This window comes from Trichomycterus rosablanca, chromosome 8 (genome assembly GCF_030014385.1).
Source record: "Trichomycterus rosablanca isolate fTriRos1 chromosome 8, fTriRos1.hap1, whole genome shotgun sequence".
In the NCBI taxonomy this organism is placed as follows: Eukaryota; Metazoa; Chordata; class Actinopteri; order Siluriformes; family Trichomycteridae; genus Trichomycterus; species Trichomycterus rosablanca.
This window is the reverse complement of record NC_085995.1, coordinates 10244429-10267377: the sequence shown is the minus strand read 5'-3', so window position 1 is coordinate 10267377 and position 22949 is coordinate 10244429. Positions and strand designations below refer to the sequence as shown.

General features: G+C 39.1%; 1 protein-coding gene across 1 annotated transcript; it reads left to right on the top strand.

Annotated features, from left to right (window-relative positions):
- Positions 1–379: 379 nt before the first annotated feature.
- sash3 (SAM and SH3 domain containing 3) lies at positions 380–22418 on the top strand. Its single transcript, XM_062999844.1, has 8 exons — positions 380–487; positions 8721–8813; positions 14255–14389; positions 14570–14714; positions 16192–16334; positions 16414–16626; positions 18498–18642; positions 22204–22418. Exons 1-8 carry the CDS (start codon positions 425–427, stop codon positions 22416–22418), a joined length of 1152 nt encoding a protein of 383 aa, XP_062855914.1. The 5' UTR covers positions 380–424.
- Positions 22419–22949: the final 531 nt, after the last annotated feature.

Genomic DNA, 22949 nt, shown 5'->3' with positions numbered 1-22949 from the left:
TGAATTTAGTATAAAATGTCTAAATCTACCCTTATGGTCAAGTTAACAAAAAAAGAGACTCTAGAATATCACTAGAAGATTCAAATTTTTGTTAAATGGACTTGATAGGTTCAGCCCAAACACTGTGTTGGACGTTTTGGTGTTCAGTTTAAGTACAGTAAAATCTATTTATTAAATGACAAAGATAAACAACTTGTGCAACCAAATCAAACCTGTGAAAAAAGAAGTTCCTGTCAAGTCATGTGACTTCCTCTCATTCAGACCTCTCTACTGAGCAGAGCAGAAAGAAACAGGACCTTTTTTTTAAACCTTCTTCCTCCTCGGTGTGCTGTTGTGAACTCGTGTGGCACACTGCGGCAATAAGTTGAACAAAGTTTTATACCGGCGCATAGAATTTGTGTCAAGATAGTCCTTCGGAGGAACCATGTTACGGCGAAAACCTTCAAATGCCTCGGACAAGGAGCAGGGCCAGGTGCAGAAAAAGAAGGTATGATTTTGAATCTTTAAGCTATTTTGGGTGGAAGTTGTGATGTTGATGAACATTAATGTAACTGAGTGTTTCATAACTATAAATTATGTTTTATTCTTAATAGCAAATTCTTTAAAGTTGAAGTTTCTACAACATAAGCATTTTATTCAGGTCAGCATCATTTGGCTTCGGTTACGCCAAGAAACACCGGGTGCAGGGCAGAAATACACTTTAAACTTGATGACAAACCATCCCAGGGTGACACACAATCACGTTCTCACACTTTGGCCAATTTAGTGCTGCCAGTTCACTCTTAGCATGTCTTTTGAGGTGTAAGAAAACCAAACTACCCAGCAGATGCTTTTATCCAAAGCGACTTACAGAACTGTGACAGTATATTGTCTAAGCAATTGAGGGTTAAGAGCTTTGCTCAAGGGCCCAACAGTGACAACCTGGCAGTGCTGAGGCTTGAACCAGCAACCTTTTAATTACTAGTCCAGTACCTTAACCACTAGGCTACAACTGCCCAGATGTAAAGGTTAAACTCTGGACACTTTGTCACAAAAACTGGACCTCCTTGCAGTGGACCGAATTAACAGATTTGGTCCACTGCTCTTCTATATCTGAATAGATTTATTTTTGAGGAAAGCCAAAGGATGCCTTCAAACCCACAGTGTCAAAGCACAGTGGGGGAGCTGATGCAACCTCAGTAGCAGACACATCTTCCTGATTTCCATATTCCAGGGTATTAATTCCTCTATACATATGGCTAAAACTATTTGAGTGGTTTGATATACATTATGATATAGCCAAGTGCTGGTAATAATCGGCACTTGTCACCCAAAGACCGGGCTCAAAGCTTATTGAACCTTTGCAGTGGACCAAAATGTATAAAAGCTGGCAAACTAACTGATTTCCAATATCTAAATAGGTTAATTTTTGAAGAAGGCCAAAGGATGCCTTCAAACCTAGAATGTTAAAGCACAGTCGGGGAGCTGATGTTAAATCGTTAAATAATAAGACAGGTTTTTGTTGAAGAATGGACTAACATTACCCTACCAACTATTTAGAACTTGTACACCGACCAGGCATAACATCATGACCACTGACAGGTGAAGTGAATAACACTGATTATCTTTTTATCACGGCACCTGTTAGTAGGTGGGATATATTAGGCAGCAAGTGAACATTTTATCCTCAAAGTTGATGTGTTAGGATTTGAGCGAGTTTGACATGGGCCAAATTGGCTAAAATGGCTAGACGACTGGGTCAGAACATCTCCAAAACTGCAGCTCTTGTGGGGTGTTCCCAGTCTGCAGTGGTCAGTATCTATCAAAAGTGGTCCAAGGAAGGAACAGTGGTAAACCAGCGACAGGGTCATGGGCGGCCAAGGCTCATTGATGCATGTGGGGAGCGAAGGCTGGGCTGTGTTGTCCGATCCAATAGACGAGCTACTGTAGCTCAAATTGCTGAATGCTGGTTCTGATAGAAAGGTGTCAGACTCCAGGCCTCGACGGGTCAGGGCTGTTTTGGCAGCAAAAAGGGGACCAACACAATATTAGCTGGTCATAATGTTATGCCTGATCGGTGTATGTGAGCATTTTATGAATAATTGAGGGTGTTCTTGGGTAAATGATGGCATTACTCATCATGGGCTTTTCTTATTAACGTTTTGTTACAGGTTTCTGTAGATTAGTCCATCCTTTATGTAAGAGCACTTTAAACATTCTGATCAAACCCTGAGAGAGATAGAGATTTTAAAATGCATGTATTAACCTTTATGCATTAATGCACTGTACTAACAATCTAGCGAGTCTCATTGTCTCGTTGTTCAGGTTGTAATGCATGGCTGTGCAGCACTTCCTGTAGAGACAGAAGCAGTCATTGCACATCCTGAATTTATTCTTATCTTCTGAGCGTCAGTCAGAGGTTTTCGAAAATGACTCAAAGCCATATATCTGTGCGCAGAACTCGTTCTGTTCTGATCTGTTTCATTTACAGGGAATCTGCACCTCCTACACTGAGCACTACTAACCCCGTTTGTTACAGGATTCTCGTTTTGTGTTCATAACCACAAGTTTCAGGCAGTAACATTAAAGGCCAACTGACAAAGCTTTGTGGCTGTTTTGTTTTTTATCTTGACTAACAGCACAAGCTAAGAAAAAAACCTCTCAGTTTTGGAGTTCTTTATTTGAGCTGAAAACATATTGCTTCACAAATCATTCACAGCTTGAGAAATGTCATGCGTCAAATGTGCTTTTTAATGGGATTATCACACACTGTGTGTTACGCATTACCACAATAATACTGTAGTTAATGTATCCAGGTACAAGCGATTGTACCTTTACCTCTGTTTAAAAAGCTATGCACTACAGTACTGTTGGCAGGAAGTATAATTATACTTACCACCAGGCTAGAGAAAGAGGAAGTCCTCTGACATGCTACTTTCTGTGGTTTTGTTTTGAATATTCTTAAAATTGTGTCTTAATTATTATTCACTCATCCCTACCTGAGTTGTCAGATTAGTCTAAAGATTATTTAAAATAAAACAGAAATGCTTTCTTGTTATATTTGCGTAGGTTTTATGATTTTGAGATATTTTGATTTAAAAATAATAATTAAGGCCACTCAGGTGGCGCAGCGATAAAATACGCTAGCACACCAGAGCTGGGATTTCGAATACATCGTATAGAATCTCAGCTCTGCCACCTGGCTGGGCTGGGCGGCTACATGAACAACGATTGGCTGTTGTTCATAGGGTGGGATGAGCCGGACCAGGGTTCCTCATAACTGGTGCAGTTACGACCTCTGCTGGCTAATTGATGGCGCCTGTGCAGGGTGTGGCTCTCGGTGCACCAGGCTGATCCGCATATTCTCTCTCCTCGTGCATGTGAAAAGATGCAGTCGGTACTGCACACGTGTCGGAGGGGGCGTGTGTCAGTTGCGAAACTCCTCAGTCAGCAGTGGAGGGTTGTATCAGTAGAGGTGAAGCGTAACGCAATCAAAGTAATTGGATACGACTAGATTAGGGGAGAAAATTGAGGGGAAAATTGGAGATAAAAAGAAAAAAAAATCATTAACAAAATAATAATAATGGAAGTGTATTAAAGTGCTGTTTGCTGTCATTTGTTCTTAATGGTCTCCTGGTAAGAGTTACCAGTGGAGCACGTCACATGACTTCTTCCCCCTTATACAGAGTAGAGTTGTAGCTATTTTTATTTTTATGTGCATGTTCCATCTTCTTGCTTCTTATTTAGTCTCTAGGATGTATTTAAAATGAAATATGTGCTAACAATAGCAATAACAGTAGCTGACATACAGCTACTGTGGCATGGTCAGACATATTTGATTTGAGATCTTATATGCTGTAGTGATTATTGGATTAGTGAGTCATCCGAGGTATGAGGGATCTTCGAAAAGTTTCCACACTTTTATAGGGAGCTTATAGTCTGGATTCAGCGCCATCTGATTTCCACCTTTTTGGACCGCTCAAAGAAGCTTTAAGGGGAAGGGGATTTTCATGTGATGACGATGTGAGAGCAGCGGCGCCTAAGTGGCTATGCACTCAGTCAAAAAACATTCTTTGCTGATGGCATTAAAACGTTGGTACGACGCTGGGAAAAATGCATCGGAAAGTGACTGTGTAGAAAAGTGATGTCATTTGTTTGTTTTTTTAAAGTGTGGAAACTTTTTGAAGAACCCTTGTATTGATCAAGCAGCTGTTTAATCTGATCCAACTGGATACAAGACCATCCCAAGGGCAACAAACCTTGGAGCTCAGCTCAGTTCAGTTCATCATTAAGAAATGTTTATCTGCTTACCAGACAAAACTGGCTGGGTCAGGGGGAGCAGTGGCTTAATGGAGCTTTGCCTCTTGTTGAGTGGTGGAGGAGGGCAAAAAGCATAGCTTGATCCTCTGTATGTATTAGGGCAGCGGTCCACAGCGGTCCCCAGCGGTGCCGGTCCATGGCCCTGTGGTTGGGGACTACTGTATTAGGGCACTTGAATCAAAGAAGCAACCACATGCTTCAGCAGTGTCTGAGGAGGCTTGTATTCTTGCAGTAAGGGTATTCTGCAAATGGCAGAGCTGAATATACTCAAACTGGAACAATGCAAAAGGAAAATGCCTCCCTCCAAATAAGAAGTGTTAAAATATAAAACTAAAAATGAAACACTTGCATAAGGAACTAGAAGGAACTAGTGAACAAAAAAATCCAAAATGTCGTTTAAAAGTATCCCCAATATAGTGCAAGAATTCTGTGTGGTCTGATGTGACGCTTTGACTTGAATTTTTAGAGAAATGTGTGGTATAAATTCAGCAATGCTCATTAAATGAGTAACACCATCCCCACTGCAAAATACACCAATCAGGCATAACATTAAAATCAACTCCTTGTTTCTACACTCACCGTCCATTTTATCAGCTCCACTTACCATATAGAAGCACTTTGTAGTTCTACAATTACTGACTGTAGTCCATCTGTTTCTCTGCATACTTTTTTAGCCTGCTTTCGCGCTGTTCTTCAATGGTCAGGACCCCCACAGGACCACTACAGAGCAGGTATTATTTGGGTGGTGGATCATTCTCAGCACTGCAGTGACACTGGTGTGTTAGTGTGTGTTGTGCTGGTATGAGTGGATAAAACACAGCAATGCTGATGAAGTTTATAAACACCTCACTGTCACTGCTGGACTGAGAATAGTTCACCAACCAAAAATAATCCATCCAACAGCGCCCCGAGGGCAGCGTCCTATGACCACTGATGAAGGTCTAGAAGATGACCAACTCAAACAGCAGCAATAGATGATCGATTGTCTCTGACTTTACATCTACGAGGTGGACCAACTAGTGAGTGGACACAGTGTTTAAATACTCCAGCAGCGCTGCTGTGTCTGATCCACTCATACCAGCACAACACATACTAACACACCACCACCATGGCATTGTCACTGCAGTGCTGAGAATGATCCACCACCTAAATAATACCTGCTCTGTAGTGGTCCTGGGAGAGTCCTGACCATTGAAGAACAGCATGAAAGGGGGCTAACAAAGCATGCAGAGAAACAGATGGACAACAGTCAGTAATTGTAGAACTACAAAGTGCTTCTATATGGTAAGTGGAGCTAATAAAATGGACAGTGAGTGTAGAAAAGAGGTGGTTTTAATGTTATGGCTGATCGGTCATAACTAGTGCCTCCCTCCAAATAAGAAGTGTTAAAATATAAAACTAAAAATGAAACACTTGCATAAGGAACTAGAAGGAACTAGTGAACAAAAAAATCCAAAATGTTGTTTAAAAGTATCCCCAATATAGTGCAAGAATTCTGTGTGTACACAGTACACATAACTAGTACAGTGACAGTAGCACGTAGGTTCATGTTATAGTGTTGTTGTGACAAAACAGTCTGGTCTGAATCCATTCTGAAGGTTAAATCTTAACCACAATAAACATCTCTGGTAATAGTAATCTGGTACACTTTAAATAATAAACCAGAATTGCATCAACTTGTTATACACAACCAAAACTCAACCAACACTCTAAATGGTTGGTTGTAAGCTGCCGAAGACTTAAAATCGAGCACCCAGCCACGGGTAGTTCTCAGTGAGAGCTCAGTGAATTCAAGCATTGTTCTGTAATAGGATGCTACAGAGTCACTGACTTGCAACAAGTCAGTTTGTGAAATTTCTTCCATATTACTCAGAAGTGGAAGCGTTTAGGAACCACAGCGACTCGTGCTGACCACATGACTTTACAAAGCGGGGTCGAGGCGCAAAGTCATAAACGCTCTGCTGACTCAGTAAATGTGTTTCCATGGTCGAGCAGCTGCATATAAGTCTTACATCACCAAGCGCGATGCCAAGTGAGTGGTGGAGTGGTGTAAAGCACACCACCACTGGACTCTGAAGTAATGGAATTATGTACTGTGATTTGACAAATCACACTGCTCTATCACATGAGAGAACGTTACCTGTCTGAATGCATTGTGCCAGCTGTGAAGTGTAGTGGAGGAGGGATAATGTTATGGGGTTGATTTTCAGTAGTTGGCATAGGCCCCTCAATCTTAATGCTTGGACAAATGTATGCTTTCAACTTTTGTTGACAAAAAAGCAATGTTTATAGGCAGTAGGCAGTTGTAGCCTAGCGGTTAAGGTACTGGACTAGTAACTGAAAGGTCACTGGTTCAAGCTTCACCACTGCCAGGTTGTCACTGTTGGACCCTTGAGCAAGGCCCTTAACCCTCAAATGCTTGGACTGTATACTGTATACAGTATGTAAGTAGCTTTGGATAAAGCATCTGCTAAATGCCATGAAACAGAGCCTTGATCTCAGTCCATTTAAATAGCTTTGGAACAAACTCCAACATCAATTAAGGCTTTCTTGACCAACATCAGTGTCCAGCTATACAAACACTTTTTTGACTGAATGGACATACACCGATCAGCCATTACATTAAAACCACCTTCATGTTTCTACACTCACTGTCTATTTTATCAGCTTCACTTACCATATAGAAACACTGTGTATTTCTTCAATTACTGACTGTAGTCCATCTGTTTCTCTACATACCTTTTTAGCCTGCTTTTACCCAGTTCTGCAATTGTCAGGACCCCCACCACAGAGCCGGTATTATTTGGGTGGTGGATCATTCTCAGCACTGCAGTGACACTGACATGGTGGTGGTGTGTTAGTGTGTGTTGTGCTGGTATGAGTGGATCAGACACAGCAGCGCTGCTGGAGTTTTTAAACACCTCACTGTCACTGCTGGACTGAGAATAGTCCACCAACCAAAAATATCTAGCCAACAGCGCTGGCAGCGTCCTGTGACCACTGATGAAGGTCTAGAAGATGACCAACTCAAACAGCAGCAATAGATGAGCGATCGTCTCTGACTTTACATCTACAAGGTGGACCAACTAGGTAGGAGTGTCTAATAGAGTGGACAGTGAGTGGACACGGTATTTAAAAACTCCAGCAGCATTGCTGTGTCTGATCCACTCATACCAGCACAACACACACTAACACACCACCACCATGTCAGTGTCACTGCAGTGCTGAGAATGATCCACCATCCAAATAATACCTGCCCTGTGGTGGTCCTGGGGAGTCCTGACCACTGAAGAACAGTGGTAAGTGGAGCTGATAAATTGGACAGTGAGTGTAGAAACAAGGAGGTGGTTTTAATGTTATGGCTGATCGGTGTATTCCAACAGTCATACTTCAAAGTCTTGTGACAAGCTTTCTCAGAAGGCTGGCTGTTGTTATAGCTGAAACGATCACATGGACATCACACTATTTTAATGCCATTTGGTTTTTTAAATCGGATGTCCAACAAGCTCATGATCAGGTGTGTGAATACTTTTGGCCATATACTGTAACCAAAAAAGTATTGTATGGGTAAAACTTGCTCTTGGTACCATACAGTTTACTGTACTTTTGCAATAGCTGTGTAGCTTTAATTTCCTTGGTACTCTGTGACTGTCGCTTGTATCCGCCCTATATGTTGCCACTTTTTCAAAGCACAGGAAGTGATTCACTGCTTTTGCAGAACTTTTGCAAACTAGTCCCACCAAAACATAACACAGCCTTAAGGGAAGACTTTTAATTTCAAGTTACATTGGCATCAGACATGCACAATAAGCACATACTCTTTCTACAAGTGTACTTGTGCTGGTATGAGTGAATCAGACACAGCAGCGCTGCTGGAGTTTTTAAATACCGTGTCCACTCACTGTCCACTCTATTAGACACTCCTACCTAGTTGGTGCACCTTGTAGATGTACTGTAGAGTCAGAGACGATTGCTCATCTATTGCTGCTGTTTGAGTTGGTCGCTGGACAGGACGCTGTCCACGGGGTGCTGTTGGCTGGATATATTTTTGGTTGGTGGACTATTCTCAGTCCAGCAGTGACAGTGAGGTGTTTAAAAACACACCACCACCATGTCAGTGTCACTGCAGTGCTGAGAATGATCCACCACCCAAATAATACCTGCTCTGTGGTGGTCCTGTGGGGGTCCTGACCATTGAAGAACAGCATGAAAAGGGATTAAGAAAGCATGCAGTAAAATAAATGGACTACAGTCAGTAATTGTAGAACTACAAAGTGCTTCTATATGGTAAGTGGAGCTGATAAAATGGACAGTGAGTGTAGGAACAATGAGCTGGTTTTAATGTTATGGCTGATTGGTGTATAATTAAGAATTTTTCTAAGGTATACAACTACCAACAGAATTTGTCTGTGTGTCCACAGCTGACCCTTCAGAGATCCAGTAGTTTCAAAGACTTCATGAAGCCCAAACCAGCTTCACCTGTGGTAAATCCTGACGTTCCGTTTGATTATCCGGTAAGATTTTTGTATCTTTCAACACTAGGCTGGGTTTTCTAAGTATAAATTTAAATTAAACCTAGGTGGCCATCGGTATATTCTGCTAGCACACCAGCTCTGAGATTCTGAACTCCTCGGTTTAAAACTCAGCATTGCCACCGGTCGGCTGGGCACCATCTAGCAGGCACTAATTGGCCACAGTGTCTGCTAGGGCGGGATGACCGGACTATGTGAATGGGGTGTTTAATCGCTGTGCAAGGACCCTAATTAGCAGATAGAGACGCCTGTGCAGAGTGCATGGGCAAAAAGAAGGGGTTTGCTAGGGCTGTGCACGAGCCCTCCTCAAATGCAATCAGGTATCCCCAGCAGCGGAAGACCAATTGACTACATTACAATCAGGAGAAAAAGGGAAGAAAATGCATAAATAAATAGAAAGAAATAATAAATTAATTACAAATAAATTTTTAAAAATTAATTAATTAATAATTTACATAAATAAATACATAAGTTCTAAACATTTATGCAGTTAATAATTTAAAATTAATTCTGATTTCATTATAAAATATGTTGTCAAGATTCCACACAATGAGTAGCAAGAATCTATTTCTTAGCAAGCTAATGTTATCAGGGTCAACATTATAAAATGACGCAAAAAAATAAAAAAAATAAAAAAGCTGAGCCGTAGCAAACACATTAAACAACCTTGCCAGTACAATTGTGTTAATAATTTGTGGAAAGTTAATAGAATTACAAATCATACAGTCATCAAAGCACCAACCAGTCACAAGAACAGCATACCCACAGTGAAGTGTGATGGTGGGAGCATCATGATATAAAGCTGCTTTCCTGCAAATACTTGTAAGGCTGGAACATGACTAGAACAGTGTACCAGGGCAACACTGGAGATAATTAATTCTCATATGCCAAAAATTTAAGACATCAACTGGTGAATTAAGGAATGTGAAAGTGCTTACATGGCCTAGCCTACGTCTTCTGTTTTAAGTCATATTGAAAGTTTCTAAAGGGATGTGAAATTATGCATCCATTAAAGTCATATCACTCCTTCATACCTTGGGAAAATAAATGTCAAGAGAAGAAAAAAAAAAACACAATAAAAAATAATCTTAATAAAAAATTCTTAATAAAAAATAATCCTAATCTTAAAAAAAATCTTAATAAAACAATCTTAATAAAAAATAATCTTAATAAAAATAATCTTAATAAAAAATAATCTTAATAAAAAATAATCTTAATAAAAAATAATCCCAATAAAAAATAATCTTAATAAAAATAATCTTAATAAAAAATAATCCTAAAAAAAAATAATCCTAATAAAATATAATCTTAATAAAAAATCTTAATAAAAAAGAATCTTAATAAAAAAGAATCTTAATAAAAAATCTTAATAAAAAAGAATCTTAGTAAAAAATCTTAATAAAAATAATCTTAATAAAAAATAATCTTAATAAAAATAATCTTAATAAAAAAAATCTTAATAAAAAATAATCTGAAAAAAAATCTTAATAAAAAGTCTTAATAAAAAAGAATCTTAGTAAAAAATCTTAATAAAAATAATCTTAATAAAAAATTATTTTAATAAAAATATTCTTAATAAAAAAAATCTTAATAAAAAATCATAATAAAAAATAACCTGAAAAAAATAATCTTAATAAAAAATAATTTTAATAAAAAACTCTTAAAATTTTTTAATAAAAAATAAATTTGATAAAAAAATTAATGAATTAATTAATAAAAATTTGACAGTGGTAGCCTAGTGGTAGAGCTTTGGGCTATCAGTCGAAAGGTTGAGAATTCAAATTCTATCTCTGCCATGCAGCCACTGTTGGGCCCTTGAGCAAGGCTCTTAACCCTTTCGGCTCCTGACCCTGCACTCTGTCCCCAGCCTTCAAACAAGCTGGGATATGTGAAGAAAGAATTTCATTGTACTGTACTGCATATGTATATATGATAAATAAAGGCTTTCTTCTTTATTGCAGTTCAAGTGGATTATTTACATCCAGTACAATCAAGGGTAACTCTAGAGGGTGTTTTTGCTATCTGTGTGGCAAAACAAACAAAATGATGTTTGATTGTAATCAGTGATGTGTAAACCACAGATTTATTTAAAGTACCCAGTCTAGAAACCATCCGTTTTTAATCTAGTCAAGCATAGAGCCTGATCCAGCTTCCGAGAAAAAGTAGCAAACCTAACAACACATAAATAACTACACTTACTGAGCACTTTATTATGTACAAATACAGTAAATGGTATGCACAAACATTGATTATTTTATAAGCTACACCTACTATACAGATACATTTTGTGGGTATACAATTACTAACTGCAGGCAACTCCATGGAGGCCCCACCTCGCAACTTACAGGTGTTAAAGGATCTGCTGCTAACATCTTTGTGCCAGATACCACAGCACACCTTCAGGGGTCTAGTGGAGTCCATGGCTTGACGAGTCAGGACTGTTTTGGCAGCAAAAGGGAACACAATATTAGGAAGGTGGTCATAATGTAATGCCTAATCGGTGTATGACCATTCAGCACTGTAATGATATTAACATGGTAGTGTGTGCTGTTCTGGAATCTGTCAGGTGCAACAGTGTTGTTGGAACATCTTAAAACTCCTCAGTGCCAATGCTATTGAAGAAACTGTACACCTACAATGAGTGCTAACAAGCTACATGTCCCAATAAAGAGGCCAATAAGTTTATACATTTTATACAAAAATCCCAACAACACTGCTGTACCTGATAATTTTGCATCTTAACAACATACACTACCATATCATTACTATGTCAGTGGTATTGCAGTGCTGAGAATACCACCCAAACATTATCTGGGCAGTGGGGGTCCTATGGTGGTCCTATTCATTTGATAAATAGGGTACAGGAGGGTGACATGTGTACACAGCTACAGATGGTGTAGGTTTTAAAACTAGCAATTAATGTACATACCAGATAAGTATGAGTATGAGTATGAGTATGAGTGCATTTTGTCTCTTTGGGGTTTTCATAGTCAATGAAAAAAATGTGCTTCTCTACACACGTGATCATTGTTTTCGAAAAACAAGGTCTGCGAAACTAAGCAAATTTCCTGTGAATTTAGTAGGGCCCTACAGATAAGTGAACTTAATGATATGCTTGATAAGTGCATATATGCGTAACAATCAGTACAGATTGTTAATATGCGCCTAAATATAATTATGTTTTGTAATATAGGCAGCTTGACTAAGCAGGATTGATCGAGTCCCACAAGTCAGTGCTCTTCAAACAAAAAAACGTCCTTCTGTGCACTCTCGGTGGCCTTGTGCATGGTGCAGCTCTTGGTGGCAGAAAAGAAGCATGGTTGCCTTTGTGGTGACACCCTAACCACTGACTAACTGGAAATGTAGTCACTTGTAAACTACAGCATAGATCTTATGGCTCGTCTCATTTACAACAATCACTAACTGATTAAACTTTTGACGTCAGTCCTGATGAGGGTTTGGAGGGTTGATTATTAGCTTAATAACTTGTGAAGTGTGTTGAAACAGAAAAAATTCAAACTTTGCCCCTTTGTGGACCTACAGGGGTGAATATGAGAAAGCCTAAAATACAGGACCATGATATTAACTACAACAACTGTTCACAATAAGGATTAAACCAAATATGGAGACTAAGAGTTAATGAGAAATGACACAGGTTGTTAAGTAGAAGTTAAAATCACAAAAGCAAACAGCAATTCATTTGTTTAGGTTAATAGTGAATGTAAGGAAAAGCACTAGGATCTTTAACAATCAATCCATGTTTCTTTTTTGTAGAACTGAGCAACACCTCAGGTGCAACAGTGTTGTTGGAACACCTTAAAACTCCTCAGTGCCAATGCTATTGAAGAAATTGGCTAACTGTACACCTACAATGAGTGCTAACAAGCTACATGTCCCAATAAAGAGGCCAATAAGTTTATACATTTTATACAAAAATCCCAACAACACTGCTGTACCTGATAATTTTGCACCTTAACAACATACACTACCATATCATTACTATGTCAGTGGTATTGCAGTGCTGAGAATACCACCCAAACATTACCCACCCACCCAAACACCTCCTGTAATCTCAAAACAACACCTTTTTAAACTTTAAACTAATATAATAGCATTTTATTATTTTAAAATGTGTTTCACAAATGACAGCAGCCAGTCCATCCTCTGGATTTTTAGGAAGTGAAATGCACAAAGTGAGGCCCATTAAGACATGGTTTGAGGAATTTCAGTGGCTTACACAAAACCCTGACCTCAACCTCATTAACCACCTCAAAATAAGTTGGAAAAATACTGAAATGTAGGTTGCAAGCCAGCATCGGTTAACAGTCTTTAACAGTCCTCTGCTCTAAAGCCACTGTTGAGCCCATGAGCAAGGCCCTAAATCCTAACTGCTTCAGGGTTGTCAAACAATAGCTGACCCTGCGCTTTGACCCCCGCTTCCAAACAAGCATCCGTTACATCAGTTAGGTAGGTTATATGAACAATGCACACACATATTGGTATATATATACACACACACACACCATGTAGGTACACACACACATCTATCTATCTATCTATCTATCTATCTATCATCTATCTATCTATCTATCTATATATACAGTATATACTGTATATACATATACAGTATATCATGTAAGTACACACACACACATATCTATCTATCTATCTATCTATCTATCTATATATATATATATATATATATATATATATATATATATATATATATACAGTATATACAGTATATACAGTATATACACACTATATTTATATATAAAACATGTAAGTACACACACACATATATATATTTATGTATTTAAATACACACTATATATATATATATATAGTATATACTATATATATATATACACACACACACACACATGTATATATATATTTAAATACACACTATATATATACTATGTAAGTACACACACATATACATGTATGTGTATAACACAAAATATATTTATAGACGATATATAATGTCAGTAATATATACATGTTAAAAAATAATATATATTTAAATATTTAAATGCACACTACATATATATATAATCACTTTTCTAAATAGTCACCTTCATTTTTCCCATCGTCGTACCAACTTTTTAATGCCATCAGCAAAAAATGTTTTTGGTTGAGCGTGTAGCCACTGATGCACCACTGCTTTCACATCATCATCACATAAAAATTGTCTTCCCCTTAAAGCTTTTTTGAGCATTTAAAAAGGTAGAAATCAGATGGTGCTAAATCCGGACTATAAGCTCTCTCTCTGTTTTTAAGGCACAACTTCTCCTCCCGCCCTCACTGTTTCCAACCAAAATACAAAAGTGCAGAAACTTTTTGAAGATCCCTTGTATATACATCTGTGTGTGTGTGTGAAGCAATACAACTTTAATCAAGTTTTGCTCCATTTCCTTTAGCTGCCTGAGGGTGAAGTTGAGGAGCAAACTGTAAAAAACAGTGGGAAACTGGGAAAGAAATGGAGGAACGTCATTAGTCGCACCATGACTCGGAAGACTTCTAAGATGGTACAGAAAGCTCTTGCAGAGGAGGGGGTAAGTTATTTAAAATCCAGCATTCAACCAACTAGCACATTCATATAAATAAGAGAAGCCATGAGTTCATAATGCAACTCACAATATATTGATTCTGTCTCCCTCTTGTGGACAATCGTGAGAATCTTTTTTTTATTTTTTTAACCAAATTTGACGTTGTGTTTTAACATATATTTCCAGATTGAAAGTGGAGAGGATTGCTCTATGTCTCCCATCTCTCCTAATGACTGGACTCCAGACCTGAGCGCTGGGAACAGGACATCTGTGTGTTCAAACAGTTCAGAGGATACCACACATTCCCCTTTCAGCCGTCAACTCTCAGGATGTGAGATCTTACATCATCTATACTTTACATTTATGAAATATTCTGATCTCCTCTTTGATTAATCCGCACACCCTCCTCACCCCAATGAAACTAAATAAAACTTGGTGTTCCAGTTAATTTTTCACCAACTTAAAATACAGCAAAATGGTTGTACAATTATACCCCAATGACACTGTAATGACATTGTAAATTCCCCTTATCTGACAAGCTTTTGGTTATCCACTTCATATGTTTAATTTCTAATGGCTCATTATGGAACAGGAATTATTTAGGTGGTGGATCATTCTCAGCACTGCAGTGACACTGACATGGTGGTGGTGTGTTAGTGTGTGTTGTGCTGGTATGAGCGGATCAGACACAGCAGCCCTGCTGGAGCTTTTAAATATCGTGTCCACTCACTGTCCACTCTATTAGACACTCCTACCTTGTAGATGTAAAGTCAGAGACGATCGCTCATCTATTGCTGCTGTTTGAACTGGTCGTCTTCTAGACTTTTATCAGTGGTCACAGGATGCTGCTCACAGGTTGCTGTTGGCTGGATGTTTTTGGTTGGTGGACTATTCTCAGTCCAGCAGTGACAGTGAGTGATCAGCAGTGATCAGCGCTGCTGTGTCTTATCCACTCATACCAGCACAACACACACTAACACACCACCACCATGTCAGTGTCACTGCAGTGCTGAGAATGATCCATCACCTTATAATAATACCTGCTCTGTGGTGGTCCAGGGAGGGTCCTGACCATTGAAGAACAGCGTGAAAGGCATGTTCTAGTGTCTGTGTGGGTTTTCTCTGGGACTTCTGGTTTCCTCCCACAGTCCAAAATGTGTGTGTGTGTGTGTGTGTGTGTGTGTGTGTGTGTGTGTGTGTGTGTGTGTGTGTGTGTTTTACCTGTGATAGACTGGCACCCTGTCCTGGGTGTTTCCTACCTTTCGCCAAGTGAATCGGACACACTGTGAATAGGATAATAATAATAATAATAATAATAATGTTAAGAATAATAATAACATTTATATTATTCTGAAAACTTAAATAACCTGAACAGCTAAAAACAAGATATTTTGTGTCTCTGTGCTACAGTGCTATAGTGTTTCAAATCAGCTGTAATAAAACAGTAGAATTAAATTTGGACTCTGTCAGATCCACAAATGACAAATCAGCAATAAAGCTTAGTTTTTTTTTTATTTCCTTTAGGATTAATAATGTATCTATCAATCCATCTATTCATCCATCCATCCATCCATCCATCCATCTATCTATCTATCTAGTGCTAGCCTGTCTCTCAGGTACCATTATGTCCTGATGGTTCCAAAACTAAACAGGTGCTCAAACAGAAACTGGTTTTATAGCTAAAAAAGAACAGTTCAAAGTAATCAAACCAAGTAATCAGCTTTGTTTTGTAAATTTGATTTATGATTTTTGACTGGTTTCTTCTTACCATTTTAAAGTAAAAATGACAGACCGTACTGCGTTTACAGGTGGGGACAGACAAAGTCTGGACAGTGGCTTCAGTCAGAGGGACAGCATGGACAGCCCTTACACTGGACCGTTTTGCGGCAGGGCCCGCGTCCACACCGATTTCACTCCCAGTCCATATGACGTCGATTGCCTTAAACTCCAGGTTGACGTCCCACTTTCTAAATAAGTTCTTGCTGCAAGTGTTTTGAAACAAACACTAACACCAAGTGTCTGTCTCACAGAAAGGTGATATTATCCAGATCATTGAGAAGCCACCAGTAGGCACTTGGACTGGAAAGCTCAACAACAGAGTGGGTTCCTTCAAGTTTATCTACGTTACTGTGCTCCCAGATGAGGACACACCGCCAAAAAGAAAGAGGTGCCATAGCCACGGACAGCGAAGACACCCAAAACCACAAACTCTGGGGGAAGTCCTGGAGAGGATTGATCTAATTGTAAGTATTAACTCTGTGCATTTTAATTGTATTTAATTGTATGTAGTGCTTTCTTAATCAATTTCTAAAGATATGATGCCAATTGTGTTTCACCGAGGGCCACATCTGCATTATGGTGGCCCTCAAAGAGCCGATTGTAACGTATCCTGCTGTGATTACAGTCTGTCTTGGACAATTTGTTGTTTTTCTTGGAGGCAAAATTCTGTATTTGGTGTCAAAATGCCAAATTTATCCTGTATATTTATAATGTATATCTACATTTATATAGAACTCCTTTACCACAGACACGGCCTCATAACACAAGAGATGTACCGGTTTCTCTTCTTGAAGCACAAACATGTATCCCATCTTTCATTCAATTTCCTTCCTTCTGCTTCAATTTATTTGTAAATATTTCTCAACATCACTTGTTGGAAAACTGGCTCAGTTAAACACTGATGTGGAAACACTGTCATCTAGTGGCGGGATGCGGTCACTTTGCGGGTCACAAAATCGGCATGCATTGTGGGAGATGCAGTTTATGTACAATTTTAGAGTGTATTTTAAGACAATCATACATCTTTTAAGCTCTCGCTGAGTTTGACACGTGCTGTAGATGTAAGAGTTAAATTTTCTCCCACGTTTGCTGTACTCTTTAGCTGTTGTTGATATATGGCTTCCACTTTGCAGATTAGAATCTAACCTTCATTTATATATGCAGCCACAAACTGTGTTTACGAACAAGTTTGCAGTCTGACATAACAAGGATCACGGGCATTCAATACTGAGTTTCACCATTGTCCTTAAAACAAAGAGATTTCTTAGGGTTTCTGAATCTTTTAATATGTTTTGAACTGTAGATGGTGAAATTTCTTGCATACTTACAAAATGCAGTTATTACATGTTATTACAATATTTGCTTAAGCTAATCTTAAATCACATTTGCTTGTAATCAACTTTGGTTAATGTTTTTTTTTATGCACAATCATGATTGCATCATCTGTTGACCTGCAGAAAGCTCCGGATCAGGCGTTTTTGATCACTTCACAACCTTCCTAGGCTTACATTGCCCAGCTTTTTTGAAATGTGTTGCAGGCACCAAAATAGAAATTAGTATTTATATTATGTAATTATTATAAATATCTTATAATATTAATTAGCATTTATATTATATAATTAATTAATAAAATAATTCATAATTAATAAATACCAAATCATGGCTTTTTGTCTACTTTACTTATTTATTTATTTTATTTTTTATTTTATTTTTATTATTTTTATGCATTTTCTCCTCTTTTTCTCCTTTATAGCGCGATCCAGTAGCCCAATTGCGTCATGCTTCCTCTCCACCAATGCCGGTCCCTGCTCTGATTGAGGAGAACGAAGCTAACCCATGCCCCCTCCGACACGTGGGCAGCATGCCATATGCATCTTATCACCTACACTTTGACGAGTGCAGTGCAGCTCAGTGTTGTGTACGGAGAGACACACCCTGAGAGCACTCTTTTCTAATCTCTGTGCAGGCACCATCAATCAGCCAGCAGAGGTCGTAATTGCGCCAGTCATGGAAGAGAGACACCATCCGGCTTAGTCCCACCCATATCTGAACAACAGGCCAATCGTTGTTCATGTGGCCGCTCAGCCTTAGCCGGCAGTCAGAGCTGAGATTCGATACGACGTATTTGAGATCCCAGCTCTGGTTCCAGCGTGTGTCTTTACCGCTGCGCCACCTGAGCGGCATTTTATTTTATTTTTATTTATTTATTTATTTTTGCATTTAACCTACTGTCTACCTACTTAATGTTGGATTTTTGGAATTGGACTAGCATATGAATGGCATCATAACAGTAATATAGTACACTAATAACAGCCTGATTTCTTTGTCTATCCAGGAACTTGAGTCTCTTTTGTCCATGCATGGTTTCCAAAGTTTGGAGGACTTCAGAGGGCTGAAGGAATCCCATCTGAATGAGCTGAATATCACAGACCCTGAGCAGAGAACCAAGATACTGACAGAGACAGAGCTACTCCATGACTGTAAGTCATCTGTGTTCTTCAGTGTAAGACCTGTTATAAATGAACAACATCACAATGTTATTGGCAGAATTATTGGCATCCTTGGTAAAGATGCATTTAAAAAAAAGATAATAGCATTAAGTGAAATAAAATCATACGCATAAAATAAATATATGATGTTATAAATCAATTATAACTAAGAATGTGTTATGTGTTAAGCCATCTGTTTGTAGGTTTACATAAGTGTAAAAGAATACACAATTATACAGGTGTATAGTTTTACTAAAACAGATGATTGATAAATTTAATAAACACATTTTATACATTCTTGTTTTTACTTTTTTTTTAGAAATAGGGTTTGTACTATTACAGTGCCTTGCAAAAGTATTCAGCCCCCTTGAACTTTTCAACCTTTTGCCACATTTCAGGCTTTAAACATAAAGATATGAAATTGTAATTTTTTGTGAAGAATCAATAACAAGTGCGACACAATTGTGAAGTGGAACGAAATTTATTGGATATTTTAAACTTTTTTTAGAAATAAAAACCTGAAAATTGGGGCGTGCAATATTATTCAGCCCCTTTACTTTCAGTGCAGCAAACTCACTCCAGAAGTTCAGTGAAGATCTCTGAATGATCCAATGTTGACCTAAATGACTGATGGTGATAAATAGAATCCACCTGTGTGTAATCAAGTCTCCGTATAAATGCACCTGCTCTGTGATAGTCTCAGAGTTCTGTTTAAAGCGCAGAGAGCATCATGAAGACCAAGAAACACACCAGGCAAGTCCGAGATACTGTTGTGGAGAAGTTTAAAGCCGAATTTGGATACAAAAAGATTTCCCAAGCTTTAAACATCTCAAGGAGCACTGTGCAAGCGATCATATTGAAATGAAGGGAGTATCAGACCACTGCAAATCTACCAAGACCCGGCCGTCCCTCTAAACTTTCAGCTCAAACAAAGAGAAGACTGATCAGAGATGCAGCCAAGAGGCCCATGATCACTCTGAATGAACTGCAGAGATCTACAGCTGAGGTGGGAGACTCTGTCCATAGGACAACAATCAGTCGTACACTGCACAAATCTGGCCTTTATGAAAGAGTGGCAAGAAGAAAGCCATTTCTCAAAGATATCCATAAGAAGTCACCTGGGAGACACACCAAACATGTGGAAGAAGGTGCTCTGGTCAGATGAAACCAAAATCGAACTTTTTGGCCACAATGCAAAACGTTATGTTTGGCGTAAAAGCAACACAGCTCATCACCCTGAACACACCATCCCCACTGTCAAACATGGTGGTGGCAGCATCATGGTTTGGGCCTGCTTTTCTTCAGCAGGGACAGGGAAGATGGTTAAAATTGATGGGAAGATGGATGCAGCCAAATACAGGACCATTCTGGAAGAAAACCTGTTGCAGTCTGCAAAAGACCTGAGACTGGGACGGTGATTTATCTTCCAACAAGACAATGATCCAAAACATAAAGCAAAATCTACAATGGAATGGTTCACAAATAAACTTATCCAGGTGTTAAAATGGCCAAGTCAAAGTCCAGACCTGAATCCCATCGAGAATCTGTGGAAAGAGCTGAAAACTGCTGTTCACAAACGCTCTCCATCCAACCTCACTGAGCTCGAACTGTTTTGCAAGGAAGAATGGGCAAAAATGTCAGTATCTCGATGTGCAAAACTAATAGAGACATACCCCAAGCGACTTGCAGCTGTAATCGCAGCAAAAGGTGGCGCTACAAAGTATTAACGCAAGGGGGCTGAATAATATTGCACGCCCCACTTTTCAGTTTTTTATTTCTAAAAAAAGTTTAAAATATCCAATAAATTTCGTTCCACTTCACGATTGTGTCCCGCTTGTTGTTGATTCTTCACAAAAAATTACAATTTCATATCTTTATGTTTAAAGCCTGAAATGTGGCAAAAGGTTGAAAAGTTCAAGGGGGCTGAATACTTTTGCAAGGCACTGTATATATTATTATATGTAATTACAATAGCACCTTAACTTGATTTCACATAAATCAACAGAATATTTAATGTGGACGCATTACAAGCTATATTGTACTAAGAATTTTGTCAAATTAGAACACTAAGAAATATTAACAGGTTAGCTGCCCAGAAATACACTCGTCTACTGTTGTTATTGTATTATTATGTATGGTACAATATTATGCTATTATGCTATAGTATTAGTTATTATTATATTATTATATACAGTATATATTGCTGCATAAAAATGTAATAAGCGTACCAAGGGGATCTCCAAGTTTAAATCTCAGCTCTGCTACCGGACGAATGGGCGCTTCCTAGCGGGAACAATTGGCAGTGCCTCCAGCAGACAAAATTGGCCACTAGCCTGCTGGTTGGGAAAAGACCGGACTTAAAAGGGGGTGGGGTCTTCGATGCTGTGTAAGGACACTGGTTAGTAGCCTGAGGTGCTTGTACTGAAATCGAGGGACGTGGAGATCACTGTGTGACTCTTCACGCGTGAGACTGGTGTTACGTGCGAATCCACCCAAATATCGGCAAATAAGAAGGGGTTGGTGGGCTGTACAAGAGCCAGAGGGAGCGTGTATCAGGCAGATATACCGTCCTCTAGCAGTGGACGACTAACTGGCTACAGTAAATTGGGAGAAAAAAGGAATAAATGTGTAAATAGAATATTAAAAAAGTAAATGTATGAAGGCAACGTGTATCCATTTCTGCTCATGTTTAAAGAGGAACAAAAGTGGGGGTTTGTGTACCCAAGATACAAAATATATATAATCACAAATGGGATTTCAGTTGAAACATTGTCATTTTTTATAAATTTTTTTATAATTTTTTTTTCTCTTTTTCTCCCAAATGTTCTCCCCTAATCTAGTCGTATCCAATTACCCTGATTTCATTACACTACCCCTCTACCGATACAACCCTCCGCTGCTGAGGAGCTTCGCAACTGGCACACGCCCCCTCCGACACGTGCGCAGTACCGACTGCATCTTTTCACCTGCACGAGTCGAGTTCATATGCGGATCAGCTTTGTGTACGGAGAGCCACACCCTGATCAATGCATTATTCCCCAACTCTGCACAGGCACCATTAATCAACCAGCAGAGGTTGTAATTGCACCAGTTATGAGGAACCCTGGTCCGGCTTATCCCACCCTAAGAACAACAGCCAATCATTCATGTAGCCGCCCAGCCCAGCCGGATGGCAGAGCTGAGATTTGATACGATGTATTCGTAATCCCAGCTCTGGTGTGCTAGCGTATGTTACCGCTGTGCCACCTGAGTGGCCTTTTTTTTATCAATTTTTATCAGATTTATCAATGCTGGGGCAAGATTATGAGATCAGATTTAAGTATCTGCACTGTGCTCACCTCATTTATCACACAGCAGCATGTCACGCCTGATCTACATGAGTCATGCACAGATTTCTGGTTTGCTAAGTGCAAAAACACTGCTGTTCACCATGCCACCGTTACAGAAATATTATTGTATAACATGATATAACTGTTCTAGTCAAGCTGCTTCGGAAAAATGATGGGCAAAGTGTAAACATTCTTGTGGTTAAATGCCTGTTTGTTTTTACAGCTGATGAAGAGTCTGGTGAAGAGGAGGATAAAGCTGAGGAGAAATCTGACATGCCACGGGACTCGGGCTGCTACGAGAGCACCGAAAACCTGGTGAATGGGCGCGAAGAGGCCGAGACGGAGCCCAGCACTGAAGGAAATGTAAAGACAGATGTAGAAGCAGTAGAAGCAGTTCAGGAGCAGCTCCAGGAGCTAACTGTGGAGGAGGAGTCCTGAGAGAAATAAATAATAGGTGAAAAAATGGGACAAGATGGATCAGATCTGATGGATCAGAGGTGTTTGTCATGAACCTGTAGCAGCCCAACTTCCATGACAAACCTACTTCAGATACAAAGTCATGAATGCTAAACTGCAGTGAACATGATTATAATGATTGTAAATTGTATATAATGGTCTGAGCAGGTCTTTGAGATCACTGAGCGGATGGCTGGTAGTTTTTCCAGTCATTATTATTGGCTGTATTGATATATCGGAGTATTTAAAAGATTTAAAAATCACCTCGTCTCCCATTTAATGGGAAAAAACAGATCGTTGCCCCTCCCCCAATATTATTGTAATAACTATAGTGTGCCATCTACGGGCTATTCTCTTTTTTATGTATTTTCTCCCCATCCCCTAATTTAGCGTGGTCAATTTGTCTTCCACTGCTGAGGGATACCCGATTGCATCCGAGGAGAGCATGACGCTGCCCACGCCTCTTCCGACACATGCACACCCCTCCTCTTATCGCCCCTGCATTCTGCACAG